A 26,632-nucleotide genomic window follows, 5' to 3' on the forward strand; every position below is an offset into this window, starting at 1 on the left:
GGGATCAGACCCAAGACTCACAGAGTGGAGTTACGACGGTCCTACTACCCGACCCCACCACAGCACCGTGACCCCACCGCAACGGCACGGCCCTTAAACTCCAGACTTTGATTGGTTCATCATCAGACCAACGCTCATCATAGACTTTTCTTAGTATTTGTACTTATCTCGCCTGTCTGCCACTCTCTCTCTCCCTCTTCTATTCCTCTCTCTCCCTGTCCTATCCCATGTACTTCTCCCCCCAACCGGTCAAGGCGGATGGCCGCCCTTCCAGAGTCTAAGGTCCGCCCCACGGTTTCTTCCTGAAGAGGGAGTTCTTATGAACTTCTCTCCATGCGAGGGAGTTTTTCCTGGCCACTGTTGCTTGTTACATCTGCTTGCTTTGGAAGGGTTCAGTTGGGTTCTGTTGTACTCTATCATTGTAAGAGCGCTTTGAGATGATTGTTGATGTGATTTAGCGCTTTGCAAATAAAATTGAATTGAATTGAATTAAAAAAGGCACAGTGAAGAGGTCGATTCGCTATTGCTGGGAGAGAATAAGCAAACCTACTTCGGAGACAATGACAAGCTTGTGCCGAGCCGGAATGGAGCGTAGAGACCGCAGCACCATCTGCGTCCAAACAAACCAGCTCTGTGCTGCAGACACACAACCTAGAATGAACGGCTGTGTATCCCAGCAATCAGAAGAGGAGGCGGAAACCAAGCTCACCTTTTGGAGCAGCACAGGACTCCTAGCAGGTGCCGGAGAAACTCGCACAGCACAATTCACAGCAGTCTCACACAACGAGCCACACCGCTGCATCCACCAAGTCAGAGTGCGGCGCAGGTGTGGGAGGAGCCTAAATACACTGCGCTATCAGGGGCACCGCCCACTAATCAGTGTACCAGCTGTGAGGGAGCGAGAGCAGGGAGGACGGCGCAAAATCCATCCTGCTACACTAAGATTTTTTTTAAGAGTGACGTCACTAAGAGCTACTTTCAGTCTTAGGATGCTTTGTGAATACAGACTCGGGAGGGCCGCTCGAGGAGGGAGAATGTCCGGATCCACAGGGAAGGAGCGGAGGGAAACGCACAATCTATTGTCGCTTTTGTTGAGCGTTTCCTCCGGGAGAAGCTGGAGTTACCGCCATCATGTGACTAAAAATTCCTAGCAAGGAGTCTTACCTTAAAAGTGATTCAGGAAGTTTCTAAGAGCAACTCTGAGCAAGGAGTTGACAGAAACTTTTATCTCAGTGAGGAGGTGTGGTTGACTTTGTTGCTATGTATGATGCAGTCTCCGTATATTCTTTGCATTTTTTTAAGACCTCAGGCGCATAATTGTGGTCCAGAAACACCTTCCTCTCCTTGTACATGAAGCCATTTCTTGCCATGCGATCTTGATAAGCTCCTCTTTGCTCCTGAAGCTTCAAAACTTCATCGCAACGGACCTTGAAGGAGTTTCCCTGCTAAAAGCGAGAGGCATCCAAGAGATGCCAGTGCGGAAAACCAAGATGGCGGTGTTGCGGGCGCCGCCATATTTATTTCTCGGTTGCCGCCATCTTGAAATAGTGCTATGCGGAAGCATGGACGGAAATGATGCAAAATGACGAACCAGAAGTGACGTACATCGAAGCCGACCCACAGGAAGTGACGAAATGGACTGAACGTGAAGGAAGATACGTACACGAAAGCCGACCTGTGGGACGCGATGGACCAAACATGCAGGAAGTTACGTAGACGACACGCAAATGCCGGAAGTGATGTGCAAGGACCCACTCAACGTAAATTAAATCGGCGCACATTTGTTTTTTCGTCTTTGTTTTCTTCACACGTGTAGTCGAAGCTCAACAGAGTAAAGGATTGTCTTCTGTTAAGGTAAACAATTGCTTTCTTGTTTATTTAGAAAATATCAGCCTGCACTGATAAGAATGAAATGGTAGCTGTAGTTATATCAGTATTCATGAGTAGGAATAGTTTTATAGTTTTGTTAGGAGCAATGCACGCAAGATCAGCTCGAATGTTTATGTTGCTCTTTCTATCTTTGTCCCATGTGTTGGTTTATTAAAAACGTGTAATTTATTACCACAAGAAAACTTGCTAAAGTAAATGTGGGTTGAAAAGCCATTTGTTGAAATGAAAAGAAATGGCAAAAGGACCTTCTCACTCCTTGTGGGGGTTGGGTTAGGGTTAGGGTTAGGTTTCTGCACCCTAACCCTAACCCTAAGGTTAACCCTAACCCTAACCCGCACGACGACAGCACCTGACTCGGGCTCGTGACCTGACCGGACTGGCAGTTCATTCATCCACAACAGTGTAGGGATTTCTTATCTCATAATAATCACTAGGAACCATGTATGTAGTGCAGTCCACCCACAGGGTACCATTTATGTTGCATTTTGGGAGTTTGGCTATCGATAATGAATAATAATTATCAAAGATAGTTATTAACTATGTTATTGAAAATTTTATCTGAAGTGTATCTGATACCTTGGGAGCACCACCTGTCTAACAGGAAATGATAGCCAATTCAGTTATATCAGTCTCATAATATATACTAAACAGTTAATTAGGAATTTGAATTAATAGTTAAATTAATTACAATTACCACAATTAACAGCAAAGCTTGAAGGCTTTTGGAGTTCTTGACATAGAAGAGGTCGACATTTCATTCACCTTTGTGCACATTAATAAGACAGCAAGTATGATTTCAAATCTTACATTTATTTACAATGAAAACAAATAAAACACAGATTCTAAGTACCTATATACAGCTTTGTGTGTGTATAGCGAGAGAGAGAGCGAGAGAGGTGGAGGGAGTGTGTGTGTGAGACGTGTGATGAAACTGCAAAACAAGATGGCGGATCATAATAAACTACATTCCAAATGGAGGTTATCAGAGAGCAGGAAGGCTGTCCTCAGTCTCGACCACGTGCTGGGAGAACAAAGGGCAGCTTGTCTTTTGCGTTTGCTTCCTTTCCTCTGTTAAAGGCCAATTTCTAAAATGAGTTGATGTGAATACGATTTGCTTTGTAAAACATCTGGAATTGTCAGATGGTGTTCAGTTATGTGTGTGATGTCGTCTTTGATGTGATATGTGTAGGACTGCAAGTTAACAAGTTAGTAAAGCAAAGATTAGCATGCAGACCCTGTGTCTGTCAGGCAGAGCTAACGTTGGTTTACAGGTTACCTACTCCTAATATCATTATCAATAGAACTTATTCACTGTAATAGAATTAATACATCTTCATAAAAGTTAAACGGTTCTATGCATAGCATCAGGTTTAACTAATCTCAGGTATTTGCCCAGTTGTTTGCTACCATTTCCTTGAAGTCTTTGAAGAAGGAGTTTGGTTGTTGTCCAGGCTGGAGAGAAGCTGCTGCTTCTGTGGCAGCGAGCACCTCCTGCTAACTGTGGTTGGCTGCATTCAGCAGGAGGAAAAGAAGAGGAAGTTGATGATTCAGGAGAGTCTTACTTTGCAGCCTCCTGGTTGTTGGCTTGTCCAGACCGGAGGATCTGGTCGCTCGCTTTTCCTGCTTGTTGAAGAAAGCACAAAGAAGTTCTGTGAGGTGTCGTTTCCCCGTTCTCGTCCTGGGGAAACTGGTTGGTTTTCCCTGTTGGATGGGAGATCAGACGCAGGGTGCTGGTCTCTGGATCCAAGGGAAGGTCTGACCCCTGTGGTCCGGTCAGAAGAGGAGTTGAGGCCTTTGGTTGCAGACCTCTGGTGTTAGCTGCTTCCGGCAACCCACCTCCTCCGTCAAAGAGCAGGAGCAAAGCTTTTTTTAGAGAGGCCTTTCCACCCGTCTTGCAACATATTCAAATTCACTCAAACGTGCAGCTCGGCATCCTCAGCCTATGCTTCTCACTTGCCCCAATCCGCTCTCCAGTCTATCAGCGGAACGCTCTTTTCACTCGAATAAATAAACTCAACTTAAATAGTTCACGTCAAATAACTGGTGGTGGCGCTTACTGTATCTCTCGCTCATGCAGAGTCACTGTTGCCCTTACGGGCCACCCACCACCCTCACCGGGCTCTCCATGTTGTCCTCATCAAGCCTGTCCGTCGCTCTCAGTGGGCATCCATCTTTGTCTGCGGCCGCTTGACCTCCATGTCGCCCTTGCCGGGCTGTCTGTCATCATTTGTTGCCCTCAACAGGCCCTCCATGTTGCCCTCGACGGGCCCTCCATGTCGTCCTCACCAGGCTGTCTGTCATCGTTTGTCACCTTCTGTCCATCATCGTTTGTCGCCCTCACCAGGCCCTCTATGTCACCATCGCCAAACCGTCTGTCATTGTCTATCACCCTCGACGGACCTTCCATGTTGCCCTCATAAGGCCTTTCTGTCTCTGTCTGTTGTCTTTGACGGGCCCTTCACATCGCCCTCCCCGGGCCATCCGTCACCCACAGCGGGCGTCCGTCTTCATCTGCAGCCAGGCTCCCCATCGCCCTTGCCAGGCCCAGGCTCCACATAACATCCATCAGCCGGGTATGTCAAGTATCCCACCATTCTGTCATTCTCACATATCAGGCGCAGACCCCGGCTACCTGTTTTGGAGGAAAGACTTCATCATGTCCATGCATCCATTACTCATTGAAGGGGTATGAGCGCCAAATAACTCTGTAAGCCAACAAAGCTCTTCTAACGCATATCGTCCACCCTACCTGAACTGTGTACCTCATCGTCCTTTCACATCGTCACCCAACCAGTTAGCAGAAAGCCGCCACCTCTGATTCTGGAGCTGAAAAGGTTTCTTTCTGCTATAGGGAGTTTTTTCCTTTCCACAGTCGCTCGCACTTGCTCACGTGGATCTGTTTTGTTCTCACCATCCAAAAGAATCGAATCGCCTACTCAGGCCTCATCTTCGCCACCACCAGTGTCCAGGCTCCAAGGTAAAGACTAATCCTAGATCATCATGTCCATGCATCCATTACTCGTCGCAGTCTTCCTCCGGGGTCTGAGTGCCAAATAACTCTAAGGCCCTTTTTACACGACAATGTTTCACGTGACAACACCTAACCCGCCAAATAAAAAGAAGTGCGTTTACACTGCAGCAGCGGACACAGAGACAACGATGTAGTTAGTATGCCGGGCCACTGGAGGGCGCTGTTGCTTGATTTTTTTTTATGAAACTACACAGACGTGTGTGTAGCGAACAATACACTATAAAAGTGAGGAAAATGGAGAGAACCCGACATCCGCATGGACTGATGATGCATCGGATGCTATTAGGGGTGAGTCTCAACTATTAAACTACTGATCTGGACGATAAAAGTAGAATATGAACCGCGAGTCGTACCACTTTATGTTTGTTAACAAGGAAATGTGGTGAAGTGAATCCTCCTACATGGGAACAATGGTCAGACAGGAAATAGACACAATGGAAAAACTGACTTATCGATTGAGACTGCAAGAAGCACAACTAGAAGATAAGTGGAAGGAATTGAGTTTTTTCAGCAACTGGGATCGTGACAGACAATTGAAAGATTAATCACACAGAAGATGAAAATTGTGCGAAAGAATGGACAAAATAGAATGAAGCTCCCAACAGGATATTACCCACCCTTTTTCTTTTCTTTCTTTCTTATCTTTTATTCTTCCATTTTCTTTTATCTCCTATCTTTGTACTTGTCAGGTCTTTGTACTTGTCAGGTCTGTCTGCCCCTTGTGTCTCACCTCATGTTTCCAATTAACCAATTGTCTTCTCCCTCTACGTGCTCCTATTTGTCGTAATGAGTTCCAACTGTGTCTTCCCTGTGTATTTAAACCTCTCTCCCCCACCTTGGCTCGTCTTGTCGCTCCTGTTTCTTTGTGGTCCCTGGCACTTTTGTACAATAAATTCTAGTTCTATGGAACTCTAAGAGTCTGCGCTTGGATCCATCCCCACTTGTCCTGACAGAACGAGCCAACCACTCATGGACCCAGTGGACTCAACCAAGATCTCACCACTTCAAGGCTCCTGTGTGGCCGGGCCCAGAACGGCCAAGTTCTGTCTGATCGGATTCTGTGTGGCTGGGCCCTGATTAGCCTGTTCCTGTCTGGCTGACACCTGTGCTAGATATGTCAGTGCAGACATCCAAGATGGCGGTGCTACTGCGCCTCCGTACTCGCTCTCTTCGCTCACTCATCTTGAAATGACGCAATCAGAAGCCGACGCGCCAGAAGTGATGTACACGGAATGTGACGCACCGGAAGTGACGTACTCGAGAGGCGATGCACTGGAATGGACGTGAGGGAGCGCGCCTACAGGAAAGGACGTAGCGGAACCCACTCGTTGCAAATGACACAAGACAGAAGTCATTCGCCAGAAAAGAGGCAAAACGGGACGTTTATTCCACAACGCAGTCGAGGATTGTCTTCTAATAAAGATTTGTCTTCTTGTATTTATAGAAACAATCATCCTGCACTAATAAGAAGCAGCAGTTATATCAGTATTAATGAGAGTAGGAGTAGTTATGTAGTTACGTTAGGAGCAATGAAAGTTTAAGTTTCTCTGACTTTTTTTCCCACCTGAAGGAATCCAGACTATTTCTCATTCTATTTAGTCATGTGCAACCAGGTGCTGGACAGTGTCTAGGAATTCATCTGTCCTGAATCTCCATCCCAGTTTCCTCCCGTCACGTTCACATATGTGCACACTGTTTTTTCCATTTCGAGCATCTTTTCTGTGAAGGACTCCACAACTTTTTTTTTTCTCTCCCATTGTGAGACCAGATGCTGGTGAAGTGGGCCCCGGGTTCCTTCAGATGCATGACAATGCCAGGCCTCATGTGGCCAAAGTGTGTCAACAGATCTTCCATGATGAAGGTATTGATGCTATGGACTGGCCTGCCCGTTCTCCAGACCTGAATCCAATTGAGCACATCTGGGACATCATGTCTCGTTCCATCCAACAACGACACATTGCACCACAGAGTGTCCAGGAGTTGACTGATGCTTTGATCCCTCGGGAGAACATTCGTCGCCTCATCAGAAGCATGCCCAGGTGTTGTAGGGAGGTCATACAGGCACATGGAGGCCACACACATTACTGAACCTTATTTTGACTTGTCTTGAGGAATTTTCGCTGACGTTGGATCAGCCTGCAATGTGATTCTCTACTTTTATTTTGAGTATGATTCCAAATCCAGACCTCCATGGGATAATAATTTTGATTTACATTGATAATTTTTTCTTTTATTTTGTTCTCATTGCACTCTACTATACATCAAATAAAGACTTTCAACTGCAATAATTCATTAATTGAGATCTCGGATGTCTTATTTTAGTGTTCCCTATATTTTTTTGGAGCAGTGTATATACATGTATACAAGATTTATAGAAAATAATTATTAAATAAGATTGAATTTACTTCGGGGACCACATACAGTAGTTTCATGTTGAGTGGACCAGACCAGTACAGTATTGCTATAATAACCTTTAAATTTACACTTGAAAGTCTTCCTTTGTTGTGGCGCACAGTGTATGTATCGATATTGTCTATTTTTGAAAGATCAAACATTACTGAACATAATTACAATCTCAACATTAAGTAAATTTTAATAAAACATTCTAATGCAAAATATAATGAAATGTAAAAAAAATAAAACTTGTATAAATCTTAGATAACCACCTTGCTTGGTGGGTTTGTCGGACCAGATTGGAGCCTCTTGCAGGTCGGTTTTGGACCATGGGCCTTATGTTCTCTGCTGTAAAGGGAAAGTGAAACTGAAGGCCCCTCCATACTTTCCGTGTGTGCAGAGTACGTGTGACGTCAAAATCGTCATCCGCCTTTGTGCGCTAGGGTCCACTCCGGCCCTCTGCGGTCGACGGCGCAGCCCAAATCTTGTGACCGCGTGACCTGTGCGCGCTGACTGCGCATGCGCAAGAGCCTACTAGGCGCTTGTATGAGGAGAACCTCCTTCTCCCCCCCTGAACAATCACAATTTAAAAGCAAACAAGATGGCCAGATGGCTCAGAACTCCTTAAAGGAGACATATCATGCTTTTAAATCCTTCCTTTTTACATATAAATCATACAGTTGTGGTCTATATAAAGCGGAACTGCAATGCTTGGGTCTGAATTCCTCATTATTAGAGCTCCACAGGCCCCTTTTCTACCCCTTTTCTGATGTGCTTCTGAGAGTAACTCGTTTTGGGGCGGTCTCTTCAAATGCAAATGAGACACTTCATACCCCGCCTCCTCTCCAGGTTGCAGAGGTGACACTCGGTTCAACACCACCCTGTTCGGCCATCTTTGTAGTTTGATAGAACAGATACAATTATCTAGCGGCGCAGAAACTTTATATTCACACATTATCTGATTTGAAACATAAACTACTTTAGGAAAGGTGGAAAACGCCGGGCAGAAGAAGTGCAGATAGTTTTGGGATTGTTATGTTATGTTATGTTATGGAACGCACACGGAAGTGAGCCCAGAGTGTAATATTGATGCAATCGTGTGCACACTCGTGGCCCGCACACAGTCTGCGGACACACAATGCGGAAAGCATGGAAGGGCTGATGGAGAGGAGCTTCACAGTGCAGCACCGTGCAGCACCGTGCTGCGGGGAAGAGGCGATTATTCAGATCTTAAAACTAATCCCCTGACACCACCACAATGTCTGAATATGCGAATAATCGGCTCAAACCCAAGTATTTTGGCCGTTTTAGGCCCCCTGTACACAACAATGTTTTACATGACAACACCAAATTCGTTAAAAAAAAGGACTGCATTTACACTGCAGCAGCGGACAGTATGCTGGGCCATGGGAGGGTGCTGTTGCTTAACTTTGTAATGAAAGATGTGTGCAGAGAGCAATATGCTATAAACGTGAAGAAAATGGAGAGAACCCGACATCCATATGGATTGATGACACATTGGATGCTATCAGGGGTGAGTCTCAAAAATAAAACTACTGATATGGATAATAAAACTAGAATATGGACCGCGAGTCATACCACTACGGGTCCGCCATGTTTGTTTACAAGTGGATGAGCAGAAACAAGGGGAAGGAGGGGGAAAAATATGCGCATACTCAGTAAGAGCACTTCATAGCCTTTGACAGTCTCTGCAGGAGGCAATAGTGACCATGAAAAAATCTTGTCACCTTGGGAGCCGGTATAAAAACTTTGCAGATACAGTGGATCCGCACACCGGTATCATGTAAACGGACCCCCCAAAAGTGAAGAAAGTTTTGCGGATTCACTCAGTATTCGGCCTTTGGCCCTGTTTACACGAAAACGTTTCACGTGACACCTAATCTGCAAAAAAAAAATTGGGGCGTTTACACTGCAGCAGCGGTCACAGAGACAATGATGTAGTTAGTATGCCGGGCCACTGGAGGGTGCTGTTGCTTGGTTTTGTTATGAAATTACACAGATGTGTGTGCAGAGAAAAACACACTATAAACGTGAAGGCAAATGGAGAGCACCCAAAATCCGCATGGACTAATGACACATCGGATGCTATCAGGGAGAGTCTCAACTATTAAACTACTGATCTGGACGATAAAACTAGAATATGGACCGCGGGTCGTACCACTACGCGGCCGCCATGTTTGTTTACAACTGGATGAGCAGGAGGGAGGGGGAGAGATATGCATGCGCAGTAACAGGCTCTGTAGCCTCCAGCGGTCTCTGCAAGAGGGATTTGCGCCGTGAAAGAATCTTTCTACCTTGGGAGCGGGAGTAAAACCTTTGCGGATACAGTGCATCCGCACACTGGTGTCGTGTAAACGGACCCCCCAAATGTGAAGAAAGTTTTGCGGATACACTCGAATTCGTTGTCGTGTAAACGGGGCCCTAGTGTCTGCTGAGCTTGAAATTTGCCAGGAAAACCTGTCCGCTGTCTGCTGTCAAAGGTTATCTTTTTGTCTGTGTATTTATTTATCAGTTGTGTGTATTTGTTGGTTTAAATGTATTTATATATGTAGTATGTATTTTACCAACTTTCGCAAAATCGCGACTTGTATGAATTGCATTTAGAGGGATGATTTGTCATTATCCAAGGACCAATCATTTAGATTTTGGGATGTTAACGGCGAGCCATTTACGAATAAAGCCCAAAAAACTGCGAAAAAAATATCCCATACAAAGCAAATGAGAGAGGCACCTTACGGAGGCGATCAAAGGAGACCTATTGCCGTAGAGATGCTCCCTGGTCAGTGTTTCAAACAGTAATGTGCCTGACCTACGTAGTGAGCATCGATATGAGCTAATGGCTATTGTGCTAGCGATGCTAACTTTGTTCTGCAAACAAATGTGGTGTTGGCAAAGGTAAGGTTTAAGAAAGACATTTTTTAAGTCAAGACTGATGCACAAAAGAAAGATCCCAGTCTTTTCCACACAATAACGCATACTATTTGTCAGGTAACTCAGCACTGTTTTCCAGTATATGAAGTGGAAAAAGTGGATCGGTGCCCTTCTATGTGAGGCTGGTAGTGAATGCAATGTCAGTGTTCATACTAGTATTAGATATTGCAAGATGAAATTAATACGTTTTTGGAAACGTGGAATTGTCACCTCATTTGTTCCAATCGTCCTCACCACATCCAGGCTAACTACATCCCGGGGCAACCACTTAGTCTTTCACACTCCGGTTAGATTTTTATTATATGAGTTTGTCTTATCTGTGGTCTGTATTGTTTTTTCATGTCATACAAACTGCTGCTCAAGATTTGCCCATCATGAGGAATAAGTAATTTTGACTCTTGAACCTTTACATTCATTGTGTTCAACATTGTGTACTGCCATTCAACACCTGGAGCAGACACGCTATTTACACATTTGTGCTGAAACAGAGCCGCGTAGTTGGGCCTGTTACTACCGGTTCCAGATTTGGGAAGCACTTCCGCCGAACATCAGCTGTTTCAGCCTTGCTGTGCACTTTACTCTTATTGTGCGCGGATATACATCTAAATCCCGGACCTGTCGGCAGGGAAGAGCTGACTGGAGCTCACAGTTTGTCGCCCCGGTGTGGATCTGCAGCAGTCACAGCTGCATTGAATTACCCTTGTGAGCACACACAAACTAAGTTGCCTGCCATCAACTCTGAGCGAGGGGGTATGACACACAGGTAACATCGCAGTGTCCCCCCGCGTTAGAGCTGGACGCGCCTCGCCCAGGGGCTACCCAGATGTTGCACAAAGAGATCTTTTTGAAACACCAAGCGCAGAGCTGCTGTGTCCAGGTGGCCAGGTGACTGAACCGAGCGGCGCGGCGGAAAAGGCAGTTGCAGAAACATGGCTTACTGTGCTTGCCGCACTCTTTCAAGCTGGGTTATCTACCGCTATGGCTAGGCAGTACAAATACAGACTATTTCAGATTGTAAACCATTCCAAAATTACCATAACTCAAATAAATTGAAGCAATCCATTGCCTAATTTTTTTTAAAAAGTTGATTAACTTAGTTGATCTAAGTTGATTAACCCTATTAACTAACCCCTACCCCAAATTTGGCAAGGTCATCAAGACTGGGGGTTATTTTTTATGTTTTCTTATATTTTTCACCAGAGTACCAAAATGTGCCCTCTAGCCCCACCGAGAAACACTAAAATGGCCACCACGGCCCGTAGGAATGTCGTAGAGATCAAACCAAAACTCAATTGTTCATCTCATCAAGACCTAAAAATCATGTCCTGATACCCCTGACCTAAATCCAACAGGAAATCTGCAATTTGCCTTTCAAAATAAGATTTGTAAACCCTATCTCCTCTAAGGGCGAATATCGTATCGGCATCAAACCACTATTAAATGATGAAGGAGACTCTCCTGCTCAATAATTCTGTTCTACTTTTTGACTAGTTGAGCCGTTTCGTTTTTATTAGCCGTCAAAGTTCAGAACGCCGAATCCCGCCGCCTAGGAAAACCAAAATGTCTCTTCAACAACAGCCGTGATAGAACACCTCAAACAAGCGGTGACTGTGGCTAAACCGTGACTCTGATCGAAAAAAGTGACTGGAACACCTTTTCTCCAAACCTGAAAAATCACATTATGGAAAACCAGCTGTCAGCATTCGTCTATTTAAATTGTCCATTGCGTTGTTGTCTAATGTGTGTATTTTAGTATTCTGTATGAATTTTAAGAATCCAGGTGATGAATTCTAATGGTCATTACTGATGTTAATGATAATATTTCTAATTTTACTGTAGGTTATATTTATAATGTGTATTGTAATGTGTGTTCCTGCTTGTTGGGTTGTTTGTATCATGTATTTTTTTGTACTCTGCCTGAAATTTATGAAGGCAGGTAATACATTTAATGGTTATTACTAATGTTACAAATTATTTATTTTCGATTATATTTGTCATATATATTATACTGTTGTGTGCCTACCCATGTACTGCAGATGGAAACTAGCCTCGGTTAAATTTGGTAAAAAGCATATTTTCTTTAAGATCAATGTTTTATGTACATGGTCCCTAAAAAAAAAACAAAGTAATTACAATAGGTGCCTTTGTATTGTAGTTTGTGCTGTCTCGTCTTTTGAATTTCCTGCATTTCCTGTGACATCTAATTCTTAGATTTGTTTTAATAATTCCTTGTGACCTTTTCAGAAAACGATAAATAAGAATTTCACAGAAATTCCTCCGTGATTTAACAATTATGAGATCCTGGAGGTCAGCTTTGCATTGATTGAGTGGCCTGGGGCTGAGGCTCTGTCATTGTTCTAAGTTTGCTTTGTCAGCTTTCTGCATGACTGGTCAGACTGACTCAACAGTCAGTGTGTAATAAAAGAGAGAGGACACTGGACTTTAAGTCTGACTGTGATCAGCTTATTTTCCATCTCTCATGAATGAAACGTGGACACAGAGGACAGAAACGTCAATACAAAACCACAACAAACCAACACGTATGATTCGGTGCTTTCTTAAGTCATAGACTTCTTTTCATATTCTGGCTAAGATTCAGTAATGAGCTGCACAAAAGACCTCAAATGTCACAGAGCTACAGAATATTTATATTGAGGGACATTAATCCTCCACCACATGACTGTATTTTCGAAGAAAAATTTTGCTTATCACTTCTTGAGAGCTTTAGCGTTCCTGATAATGTATTCATGACAAAAGCCCCCATACCACCCCAACCAGATTTTGGTTTGTTGCCCAAGGGTACTAAAACACTAAGGTTTTTCTGATTGAAATGATGAAACACAAACAAGAGTTAGATTTAGGCCCTGTTTACACAACAACGTTTCATGTGACAACACCTAATCCGCAAAAAAAAAGGAGTGTGTTTACACTGCAGCAGCACACAGAGACAACGATGTAGTTAGTATGCCGGGTCACAGGAGGGCGCTGTTGCTTGATTTTGTAATGAAACGACACAGATGTGTGCAGAGAACAATACACTATAGATGTGAAGAAAATGGAGAGCATCCGACATCCGCATGGACTGATGATGCATCGGATGCTATTAGGAGTGAGTCCCAACAATAAAACTGATCTGATCTGGACAATAAAACTAGAATATGGGTCGTACCACTACGCGGTCGTCATGTTTGTTTACAACTGGATGAGCAGGAGGGAGGGGGAGAGATGTGCATGCGCAGTAACAGGCTCTGTAGCCTCTGGCAGTCTCTGCAGGAGGGAATAGCGCCGTGAAAGAACCTTTCCACCTTGGGAGTCGGATTAAAAACTTTGCGGATACAGTGCATCAGCAAACTGGTGCCGTGTAAATGTTTTATGGATACACTCGTATTTATTGTTGTGTAAACGGGGCCTTAAAAACAGACGTTTCTGTTGCATCGGGAGGGAAAAAGAGTGCACAAAGTGGATCCACAGAGCCAAGCAAAGATTCAGCCCACTGGATGAGCAGAACAGTTTGGATGACTTTTTTCTCTTAGATCGTCGGGTGGCGGTCCAGCTGCCTCAATGACACACAGCCATTCTTCAGCCGAACTGCAAAGCCCTAAAGTTCTGGAGATCGGGACGGCGACTTCAGACCCGGTAACAGAAGAGTTATCGTAGGCCTCAACGAAAGCCAGCACTGCAGCACAGGGGTGCTGGCTCACCTCACTGAAGAACAGTAAGAGTGCTTTTGTCTGGGCAGTGAAACTAAGTCAGTTCGGAAGTGAATTTGCAATGTTTTTTTAACTGTCTTTAATCAAACTGCAGCCGGTAATGCATTAGTTTGTGTACGGCACGCACACGAATCTCCGTTTCTTCACCTTAGACACCAGCGATCCGGGTGGGCTGCAAAAGCCACTCCACTCTCTGTGTGAAGAAACCAGGGAATCGTATCTGCACCTTTCAAGGCAGATTTTTCTACTTTCTTTCTCTCTCTTCCACTAATGTCGACTTTGCGCACCTGTACACACCCGTTGCCACTCAGTGATTGAGATTAGATGCAGTCGCATGTAGCCACCAAAGTGCTTCATTTTGCCATTGGATACCTCCGTATGGCCACCAGAGATTTACTGTATGTTCCAACTTCCAGGTAAAACTTGTGCGTTCAATACTGGACTGACAAACCCGCTTGGTATCGTCACATGACCTTGTAAATCGTCTTTCCGTCACCACAGTAATTCAGCTCCGTGTCGGTGAACATGTTGCACCATCTTCGCTCTGCTCAGCAACCACCACAGCCCCACCAGAGTCGCCATCTTGGATGGGTTTACCTGACTCATCCGTCACCCAGTGGACACGTTTACGGCATTGCAACACAGCCACACACAAACATATTCAATCCCCATCACACACACACAAACACACACTTGTTGGGTCTGTACATAGCTTCTTGTTTAGTAGATTAGATCTATGTGTTATATATGCTGTTTGCTACTTAGATGTGTTGGTTTATGAAATAGTTTCTTTATTGATTTGAGAATGAATACATTTTTGTTAATTAATGCCTGTTAGCTAAATTGAATGATTCCTGGTGATTATTATTATTGTGTATTTATTGTTGACATTTGCCCGTTTGTAACAGTCTGTGCTCAAATCTCACACCTTCCCTTTTATTTAAGTATTGTTATATTTTGCACAGAAATATTATCTAACTTAAAGGGGACATATCATGCTAAATCCACTTTTTTAGCCCTTAAATGCATTTTGTTGTATATTTAGAGTGTTTAGAAGTTCAGAAAAGTTCAAAGTAGTCTCTTCAGGTGCTCCGTTGATATTTTTATATTCTGTTTTGGTCATATTTTCTGATCGGTTTCGATTTTTCTATTCTCTATTACATTTTTTGAACAATGACGTCACAGTATTCTCAGCGGAACTGCCAAATTAGGACATCGACATTTCGAGCAATCCGCCATTTTTGTTTCTCGCTGCGATTTTGTAGTCCAACCGAAGTTACGAGAGGATAAGTCGAAATGTTCGGTTGTTGGATGTAGTAACCCACAAGCTTCGTTACACCGTCTCCCAGCATCAGAACCTTTTCGAAGTGCCTGGTTGAGTTTGATTTTTCACAGAAATGTACCCACATCTGTGGGTAAGGTCATTTTTGTGTGCGCGAAGCACTTTAAGGACGACTGCTTCAGCAACCTCCGCCAGTATAAAGAAGGATTTGCCGAAAGACTTGGTCTGATTGAGCGGTCAGTTCCTTCTATCTATGGAGACGACGAACAGAGCACTTCGGTAAGCTGTATATAACGCTAAAAAGTGTGATGATAAGACGTCCCTGTCATTGTTTTGTTAGCATTAGCAGTTGCACCGTCTTCATATGTTAGCGCTGTGTGCTCGTTTTAGATTATAATGTAACTTCTGTGTTAAATAGTCGTTGTAATACAGGCAGTATTGTAGTAGTGGGCATGGATGGAGAAGTTAGTGTAAATATAGTAACACACCATTGCGTTACATCCATATGAAGACGTTGTTCTGCAGCTGCATCATCGTCATTTTCATCTCGCTCCGCCGGGTCCGACTCTGGCTCCAACATGTATGGCTGGATGGACAAATCTTCCGTTGTTGACATTTTGTAAATAATGTGTGAATATAAAGTTTCTGCGCCGCTAGATAATTGTATCTGTTCTATCAAACTACAAAGATGGCCGAACAGGGTGGCGTTGAACCGAGTATCACCTCTGCAACCTGGAGAGGAGGCGGGGTATGAAGTGTCTCATTTGCATTTGAAGAGACCGCCCCAAAACGAGTTGCTCTCAGAAGCACATCAGAAAAGGGGTTGAAAAGGGGCCTGTGGAGCTCTAATAATGAGGAATTCAGACCCAAGCATTGCAGTTCCGCATTGTATAGACCACAACTGTATGATTTATATGTAAAAAGGAAGGATTTAAAAGCATGATATGTCTCCTTTAAATCATTTTCAAACGAGACTGATAGTTTGGCAATTAGTTATTTCCGGATTCTGCGGAGGTGCCCTCTTTAATTATCAACGAATAGATAACATTTATTCAAATTAATAATTTTCTATTAAAAATTTTTTTCAATAATTTATTAACATTTAGTAATTAATCAATTACTTTTGGAATTGTTATTGACTGACAGTTTACTTAAAGTAATAATTTTCATTTTTTATCAAATACTTCCAGTGATTTATTACTTTCAGAAATCTATTTCTTACAGTAATTTAGTGCTAATGACCAAACGTAATTCCCAGCAACTCCATCCTCCCAATTCAACATGGTTGGCATGGCTAAAAGTTTATGTGATGAAAAAAGTCCACATTTTGACGTTGTGATGCGGCTATCCAATTTGTTCTACTTTATGATGAAACCAAGTAGAGTTCTGATAACCTTATCAGAACCTCTAGAAATAACCAACCAAACAAGTACAAGATTGTTTAAAATTCTTGAAGTCCCTTTTAATGACATATATGTCTGTAGGTTTTTTTTAACCAAGCTGAAACGGCTTGAGTTCAGGAAAGACAAAAAAAATTAAGTGATGACTGACGACCTGAGGCAGAGATGAAAGTTACCAAAATAAAGAGGTAGCATTGAAGTTTTTCAAGCAGCTGGAGCAGCTCCAGACTAACCTGGAAGGAAGTCTAATACAGAAAGTGTGGAGGGATAACTAAGAATCTTCTGAAGGCTCGGGCCCCGTTTACACATTACAACGTTTCATGTAGCAACACCTAATTCGTTAAAAACAGTGTTGCATTTACACTGCAGCAGCGGACACACTGACAATGACGTAGTTGTTAGAATTCTGGGCCTTGGGAGGGCGCTGTTACATGTTTTTGTAATGAAACTGCAAAGACGTATGCAGAGAACAATATGGTACAAATGTGAACTAAATCGAGAGAACTCGACATTCGGATGGACTGATGACGAACTGGATACTATCAGGGGTGAGTCTCAATCATTAAACTGCCGATATGGACTATAAAACTAAAATACGAACTGCGAGTCATGCCACTATGGGGGCCGCCATTTTTGTTTACTGTCGCATGAGCAGAAGGAACGATTTACCACGGGGAGAGATGCCCATGCACAGTTATAGCGCTTCATTGCCTCCGGCTGTCTCTGCGGGGGGAATCGTGCCTGTGAAAGAACAGTTCCACCTTGAAAACCGGTATAAATAAAGTCACGTATGCAGTACATCCGACCAGCAGTGTCGTGTGAACAGGCTCCCCCAAAAATGAAGAAAGTTTTGCGGACACACTCATTCTTGTTGTTGTGCAATCAGGGCCTCAAAGTTAAAAAAGAAATGCTAGCAGAAATTAGATGTGTCCTACAACTACTGTGGAATGATTTTCCACCTGAAGTGCTTTAAAGTCTCAATTGGAAGGTTACAGGTTCAATACTCGACCTGTCCACGTATCAAAGTGTACTCAAGCTGAACCCAAATTGCTCCCAATGGATGGATTGAGCACCTTGCATGGCACCCACCTCCATTGGAATGTGAATGGGTGGATGTGATTAAATATATAACGTGCTTTGGAGTCCCAAAGCACGTTATACATTTAAGTGCTATGAATTTGAGATCCATTATTATATATCTGGTAACCCCCCGGCTAGCTCAGTTGGTAGAGCATGAGACCTACAATCTCAAGGTAGTGGGTTCATGTCCCATGCCAGGTGCCACCTTCCCATGGGCTCACCATCCGCAGGAAAGGTTCTTAATCAGTGCAATGTGATCTGGGTGACAGTGCTCAGACTGCCACCCCCGCGACCCAGAAACGGTTAAGCGGGAGAAAATGGATGGATGGATATTTATCTGGCCTGCTTTTATCGTATCGACCCTCACGGACCCTGAGATCCTCCGGCGACGGCCTTTTAATTGTGTCTAAAACCAGGACCAAGACCCACGGGGAGGCTGCATTCAGCTACTATGGCCCCAATCTGTGGAACAGCCTTCCGGGGAGCGTCAGGGCTGCAGAGACCGTTGAGGTTTTTAAAAAAAGGTTAAAAACTCACCTTTTTAATCAGGCTTTTTATCAGATTTTTTATATATGTGTATATGTATATATGTATATGTGTAGATATGTGTATTACCTATTTATTTATCTACTTTATCTATTTATCTACTTTTATTGGGTTTTTAACTGAATCTTTTACTTCCAGTGATTCCTCCCAGGGGTCGCTAAACTGGTGGTGGCCACGTTCCCCACTGGTGGGGCGTTCCCGTGGGTTCCCCCGTCCCGGGCACCTGGTTGGTCCCCCTACGTATGTTGTTGGATTCGCCGGTCTGCCCGGGCTGGGGGGATCTGTGGGGCAGTGCCCACTGTGGTTAGAGGCTGTGTCACTCCCAATGTGGACGGCCCCCAAATGTAGCCTTTCCTCACCTTAAGTCCTCAGTGCCCTGCCATGTCTCCATACCACTAGGTATGTCTGCGTGTGTGTGTGTGTGTGTGTGTGTGTGTGTGTCTGCGTGTGTGCATGTACGTTCACTTGTTTCTTAAATATCTATGTTATCTTTGCACTGTTTTTAAATCATGTTAGGCACTTTGTATTACATTATTGTATAAAAAGTGCTATATAAATAAAGTTGAAAACATTTTAGTAATACTGCCGTCATCCGCGAGTATACAATTTCGAAAACTGAGTGAAATTAAGTAATGATTCTCGATTGCCGCTGAGTGAGCTTTGTCAACAGCTTCCATCTTGCTGTGACATCACCGCAAGATGGAGTAACATGTGAAGGCAGCCAGGCTCAAAATACAGCAACGGATGCACAGAAAATAATATTTTATGACATTGCACACTGTTCAGTGGAAGTTGAAGACTTTTTTAAAGAAAAAGAAGCGTATGAAAGAGTCTTCACGTGGGTGTTGGAGGTCAGACTGTACAGATTTGAGTCGTATATTGACGATCAACCGAGCAACTATGCACAGATTCAGACGCATCTGAAGACGAGACACCAACAACAATCGTCCATGTCAGTTATAGTGTGAAACGACAGAAAAAAGACTGTAGAGCTTATGGGATTTGATAAGACATGTTCTACTCACCACGTCCTGACTCCACAGTGACTCCACAGTCTCTCGCCTCACAACGAGAAGGTTCAAATCCCAGCCGTGTACTTTCTGTGTAGAGTTTGTATGTTCTTTCCGTGTGTGTGTGCGGGTTTCCTCCAGTACCCAAATCAAATCATCATAATAATGACTGCATTCATTGGACCTTTTTCTGTAATGGCCGGCATTAGGTGCATGGAGACAACAGCTTCTAGATATTGGATTTTACGACTCCGATGGTCCTATTACCAATCTACCAAACTCATCCCTGAGATCTGCACAGCACCGGATTCTCTGCGCTCCGCCAGGCCAGGTGGAAGCACTCAAAGGCGGCGTCCAGAATGTAAACAAAGACCAGATAAGGCGGCTATGCTAAGCAAACGCTAACACTGCTCCAACTCTTCTTTCTCGCCAATGTGCGTCTGTGGTGAACAGGGTTGTAGTCAAGTCCACCTTTATCCAGTCCAAGACAAGTCCAAGTCGGGGCTTGTCGAGTCCAAGTGAAGTCCGAGTCACAAAGGTCCAAGTCCAGATGAGATCAAGAGTAAACCTTATGACAGAAAAAAAAATCTCGACCACAAAATTAGAGAAATTTCATTACACTCAACTCTACTAATAGGGCTTTTCCACCAAAAAGAACCAGGAGCTAGTTCAGGGCCGGTTCTTAAATGAGCACCACCAAAGAACCGTTTCTTTTTCCACTGTTAATGGAGCCAAGTGAGAGCCACGTCGTTGCGTCACTCCAAACCGTGATACGTCAATGATTTGACCATTTTAGCGCGGACAGCGCTCATACAAGAACCAGTAGACGGACTGTATTCATCGGTTTGGTCCAGATCGATCAATCTAGTCTGGCCTGAACCTCAGATGCAGATCAAAGAGCCAGAAAACATTGCGTCTCTTCGTATCTCTATTGTTGTTTTTTCACGTCCGTCTTGTTTTAGTCCGGAGAGCCGATTGAGAAAAAAGTTGCTGCTTGTTATCATGAAGTCTATTGTGATTCCATAATAATGATTATCCTTTATTAGATTTATTATATATTATACGTCATTATATTGTTTAAAACAATACATATGTAATGTATTTCTAACTTTACAATAAAGGTATAAATAAATAAAAGTGCTATATTATAGTAGAGAAGCGGTGGGATTTAATAAGTTGTATTGTTTCCCACTCCTTTTCAGACATGCAACAATATACAGGGATATATAGTTCTGCTGTTACTTATTCAGTTTGACTGTTGAAATAACTTTGGTTGATTGATGTGCACTGTTGATTTTAATATTTGAATCTGAGCGTGTTTAAAAAAAAATGAAATGAAATGTAAATAATCACCCCACAGATCCTACCTCGATCAGTGATGAACACCTCAGATCTGTTCTGAGAACTACCACAACAAAACCCACACCAGACTTTGCTATACTGGCAAAGAGGGTCTTCCCACTAAAAGTGAATGTAGGTATTAACACCGTAATGCCTTTTTAATGTTTATGTTTGATACGTGAGCAAGCAATGAGCAATGAGCAATGAGCAAGCAACGTCCATAGATGTCCAAAACACGTCCCCGTCCAGGCCGTAATCTGGACGTCTATTGAACAGCCAGAACTAGTCGAAAATAGACATCCAGATTACGACCTTTTTAAAACATCTATCTGACAGCCACAACTAGTTGACAAATGACATAAAAATAATGGACATTATAAAAATTATTTACATCTAAGACACCCAGAATCAGTTAAAGGGACAGGTCACAAGCTGTCTGTTAAGTCCAACTGCCTGTATAATTATTGATTTGTCATTAAAATAATGAGGTAAGTAGATCATGACAGGCAAGAGGGGACAGCATGTGAAGTTTAATGGACAATGTCTGACTTATGACGATTCATTGTTTTGGTCACGAGGCATTGAACTTTCTCCATGGAGAAACTCGCCACTTTGATAAACTTTCATCTTGTGAATACAACTAAGTACATGAGTAAATATTTTATCAGCACTATCAGTTGTCATAGTCCATTGTCTCATTGGTGTAATGCTTAGTGCGCTTGTCTCATAGTTAGAAGACTGTGGGTTCAAATCCAACTGCAGGTCTTTATGGAGTTCACTTGTTTGAGCATGGGTGTTCTCTGGTTTCCTCCCACATTCCTAGAACATGCTTGTGAAATAGTGAGTAAATAAGCTATGCTAATTTACGCCTGTGATAGGCTGATGTCTTGTCGTTGTTCTTTTGATTTTCATTGATGTCCATATGATGTCAAGAAAAGACATCCAGACAACGTCCAAGAAAGACTTATAAAAAACTTTCATTCTGGCCCCTCTGAGGACATCTTCTGGATGTATAGAGATGACGTCTTTTAGACCTCGAGGACAGAGGTTGGACACTCCTGGTCTACATGATATAGTGAATGATGGTAGTGAGGAGTATGTATGTCTATGGTGTAGACATACACATTCTAGTAGAGGTCTCCAGCAGTATATCTATGTAATGGATTCTTCTGTGTTGAAAATCTTAAAAAAAAGAGCACCACAACAATATGAAAACGCAGCTTTCCTGTGGGACCCAATAGAAACCATTACTCCCGTGACATTCTAGGAGCTTTTTCCTTTTTGGATCTCATCTCTCCTCCGAGGCTGTGTCCTGAAGTCACTCGGAGCACTGCACTCCCAATACAGTGAAAATAACGACACTAAACTGTGGTTCTCAATTGAATGCGAATGCAACAGTTTTACTGTGTTCGATAGGAAAAGTTACAGAGTTGTAAATGCTGAGATTGCAAAGTTTTTCATCACTGGGTTCCTTTTTGTGACTGCTCTCTAGAAGCTGCCGTGAGAAAAAAAAAACAATTCTCGATATTTCTTGGACACCGCCATGAGTGGGGGTCAGCTACTGTTACTGTTTTTCTTACTTTATTACCCTCTGATGTGTCCCCCATGAGGGTCTTACCACCCTGGTTTGGATCAGTTTTCCTATGCGTGTATGTCGGCTGTTTACTTGTTAACCACTCCTAAATGAGAAAACAGACTGCGGCTGCAATATTGTGTGATGTTGTGCATGCATACAATTATTCCTTCAATATCACTTCCCCTTTCCTCCCCAGTCCCTGACCTCCTGGAGAGGGCTTGCTTTTCAACAGTTCAAAATTCTAAAAAGATTCCAGGGCACATCCCATGAAGTCAATCATGCCTTTCACTGTTATTTTTGACAGTGAAAATAATTAAATCAACATGGAATATGGTGTCATAATCTCTTTAATCATGTGCCAGGTTTCATGCTAGGGGAGCCAATTCCAACTCACTATGGCAAGGGCAGGATACCTAATTAGATAATGTTTTAAAGTTAGTTGAATACTGTTTGAGATGTAGTGAATGAAGTACGGGTTCAGAAATGGAATAGTTACAAGCTAAAAACACTAATATTGTTTAAAAAACAGATCATAACTTAAATATGGTTTTAAAACTTAGCAAAGTAAGTACATATCATTTAGATTTTTATAAATATATGTTATTAAAGTACATGAAAATAAGGTGACTTGACTTGACTTGATATAACCTATGATTTGACTTGACCAAGAGATAATTACTTGGGACTTACTTTTATACGTGTTACTTGGTCCCATGTCTGTGCTAAAGTATTAATACTTTTACTGGACAAATTTTTCGGTAATCTTCCCATCTGCCTGTGACATGAGGACTGATGGATGGTTACCGATCATTAAGGTGTAGTCGTTGAAGATAGCTGAAAAGAGCAAGGTTACCTGTCATTAAGGTGTAGTAGTTTGGGTAAGACAAGCTGGGGAAGTCCGGTGTCAAGTAGTCCACCTTCACCCCCTCTCGTACCAGCTGCTGGAAGCCTGGCAGCACCTGCAGTCTATCCGTGTAGTCATACCGGAGCCCATCGATGAGGAAGACAAGTAGAGGCCGTCTGGCGGAGCCCTGCAGGCCCACAGAGCCTGCAGCTGCACTCTGCAGACCTGCAGCAGACAGCAGCAGCAGCAGGAGCAGGCAGCCCGATGCGCTCCGTGTCTGCATCATCATGCTGTCGGTCCCCTGAATGTGAAGCTGATGGACGGTTCAAAGAGTCTCTCTGGGTGGGAGAAGCTGACACTGTGAGGGGAGGGGCCATAACATGGGAAGGCACAAAGGAACCATCATCATCATCATCATCATCACCATAACTCTTACATCCACAACTCAACACACTGAAAGCTCACGACAGAAAGAGTGAGCTGTGACTCCCCCTGGTGGACTATAGAGGACCTACATCTCTACAACTTCAATAAATAAAACATAAAAACCAGTTTTCACTAATGCAACGTAGAAACACAGTGATAACACAAAAACAAGAATACTCGCCTGAGTGGTAACAACATATTGATACATGTTTTGTATCTTTGAAGTGCACAGCTGCTGCTGTTGAGTGCTTTAGAACAGAGCCTGCTGGCCCTTGGCCTCCAGAGTATTTTCTTGCATTTTCATGCATGTTTTGTTTCTGGCGTAGAGATAAAAGTACACTAACACAGCTGTGTACTTGCTCACCCAAGGTACTGAAAACACCCTGTTAACTTTAGAGGTTACAGCTAGAACAATTAGCATAGACCGACACTTGGAGCAGAGCACGCAGTGTCCCCGGGAGCCACATGACCCAGCCCTGCAAGACTGTGGTCGCTGATCTCCGTTGCCTCTCCACAGGAGAGAGAAGAAACCTCAATAACTACAGCTCTGAGACCTGTGAAGCAAAGATCAGGCAGCTATTAAGCTATGCGAGTAGCCCGGTTGGTCAGGTAGAGCTCACCATTCCGGATTTGGCCAAGAGGGGGAAGATAATTGTGATAGTGATGGTGGGGGGTGAACTAGTTCCCTGAGGAGTCATAAGCCAGCTTCACATCTGCTCAACCCGACTCCCCATCTGTGCGCAAACTGACGTACCATGCAGCACACTCACTTTATCTCCAGTGTAAAGATGATCATCAGTTTGTTGAAGAGTCCATCTTCCTGTTCGGTGGGTGTTTCAAGTCTTGATTCCTGCAACAGTCGATGTTTCCAAATCCTCCATGGTGATGTAGTCGTGTTTGTGGCTATTTGACTGCACCAAGGACTTTTTAATGGGGGAAAAACGATTCCTGCCACAATGATTCTCTCTCCTGCCCTGCAGTAAATGTTAATGATGGTCAAATGTCACATCAGAAAAAAAGCCACTAAGACAGACCAAAATCATGAATTCCGGCGCCACCGGAGAAACTCTTAACTAAAGCATGGTTTAGTTAAGACTTTTGAATTTTGCATATAAGCCATAACAGTGTTGTGCACCTTGGGGGAGGTTCTTTCAGTCAGTATGGAGTGGGTGTGTTGGTGACGTGTCGGGGGTGTGTTGGTGAGGCGGTAGGTGTTTAAGGAGGAAGTCCGGTGATGCAATGGAGAAATGTTTGACAGGTGAACTGTCAGGCTGTGTGAAGCAATAAAGAAAAGCCAACTCGACAACTCTGTCCATCTCCTCTTTGATGTTCTTTTTTATGGAGCTCTTTCTCATGATTTTGTGAGCTTTGATACCAGAACTAAACCAAACCATTTGTCACCACAGTTCAGATTTTTACAGAGCAATGGAACTTATTCCAATACAAGTGCAGGAAAGCACTGACTTAAACTTTCAACCATAATGTGTTGGACCTTGATAATATTGAAACATGCATTTCTATATGAACATAAATGATACCCCGATATGTTTGTGATGAAGTGGCAAAACTGACCACTTTTCCTTTACCTCATTTTCAGGCTTTTCCCCACTTGAAGACTAAACACCAACATTAAACACCAGTCCAACAATCTTAAAGTCACATAATCATGTGAAAAATAAACTTTTTGCGTTTTTCTTTTCAACTACACAGTGTGTCGGGATACCAGTGCATTCAGTCATTAAAACACAATCCTATCGCCTTACAAATTTAAATTAGATTAAACCTCAGGGCTGCCGTCAGACATGGAGACCGTGAATATTAAAGATCATATCAGGAAGAAGTTGTGGATGAAGCAATTCACAAACATTACTTGATTACAAGTGTTCATAGGCCCTTACAATACAATTTCACGGAAGAAACACATCATGATCTCAAAGCTCTGGTTCACCCAAAAGTTTGGGTTGTGTGTTGTGCATTTCTCAGTGAAAGTTACAAAAAGGTACAAGTTTGAAACAAATCCAACTTTACAGCATATAAATATTCTTCTTTCCGAAGCAAGAATGGACTATCAAAGAAGGGAATCACTGTGGCCCATCAGAACTCTGTTCACATCAGAACAACCGGCTGAAAGCTTTTGTCCTGTTTCACAGAACACAAAGAATGTTGAAAAACCTGTACTTCTCATACTAGGCCACTGCGAGGAGCTGTGTTTTAGTAATCCAACTACACACAGAATTGTATGATGTAAAACTTTTCTCTACTTTTCTCGGTTGTTGGTCCTCTCAGTATCTGGATGGAAGAAATGTGTCTAGATGTCTCCAGATGTTAGTGTGAAAAAAAAGAGCTGTTAAATTTTAACAAACACTCATCATCGTTTGTTTTACTGCTTGTGTGTGAGTAGATGAACACTGACTCTGTTCAAGGAAAACCATTTTTCTACAGACTGAAGCATCACAAATGCTGCCATCTGCAGGTCTAAACAGGTTCAACACCATCTGTGTCAGACACAGCAAAGCTACACTATTGTTTGCTTGCGTGTGTTAGAAACTCATTCAGGTGGTATCTTTGCTTCAGCTCGCCTCCACAGCTCTGAGACATTCGGCTGCTTCTTGGCTGTACACATTTCTTCTGTCTTTCTCCTGGAACAGTTTGTTCTCTCACTCCTCTCTTGTCTCCTCTCTGTCGCTTGTTAGATGTATTTTCTTCACAGGTGAGCCTCATTTTGACCCCTCACTTGTCCCCGTCCTTGTGTAATCTATAGGCTGATTAAACACTGCAAAGGTATTTTGAACTGTAGGAGTTTTGCGAATGGATGGAGGGGGAAAAAATTGGAATCTTTACTCGCTGATTTGAACGTTTTAACAATTTTTCTAGTGTCACACAAAAGTCACATTGAAACACTGTACATTAATTGTAGACCTTTGAGAAAATTCATTCAAATTTACAAATTTTCTGATCACAAGAGAAAAAATAAACAAAGTACAGCTTTGATTGTGTTTGAATCTGCTGAAGTGACCATTTTCAAAGACCCGTCATTTTATTTCTAGGGGCTGAAATAGTGAAAAGAGTGACTTTTTATTGCCCTGGCATTGCTAAACAAATCAAAAAACCACCGTTTCAAACTAAACATCTAAAAATAAATATTTATTC

The 26,632-nt window shown here is 43.1% G+C and overlaps 1 protein-coding gene across 2 annotated transcripts in view; it reads right to left on the reverse strand.

Moving 5' to 3' along the window:
• The window catches only part of enpp6 (ectonucleotide pyrophosphatase/phosphodiesterase 6), a 92,403-nt gene extending 68,987 nt beyond the window's left edge, over positions 1-23,416 (reverse strand). The window contains exon 1 of one of the 2 annotated variants that reach the window (XM_080465764.1): positions 23,066-23,416. In XM_080465764.1, coding sequence (XP_080321890.1) covers positions 23,066-23,345 — 280 coding nt within the window. In that variant the 5' untranslated portion in view covers positions 23,346-23,416. The remainder of the gene's footprint in view (positions 1-23,065) is intronic. The other variant, XM_080465765.1, reaches the window with a different exon arrangement.
• Between the last annotated feature and the right edge of the window lie 3,216 nt (positions 23,417-26,632).

Source organism: Lipophrys pholis, assembly GCF_963383615.2.
Source record: "Lipophrys pholis genome assembly, chromosome: 6".
In the NCBI taxonomy this organism is placed as follows: domain Eukaryota; kingdom Metazoa; phylum Chordata; class Actinopteri; order Blenniiformes; family Blenniidae; genus Lipophrys; species Lipophrys pholis.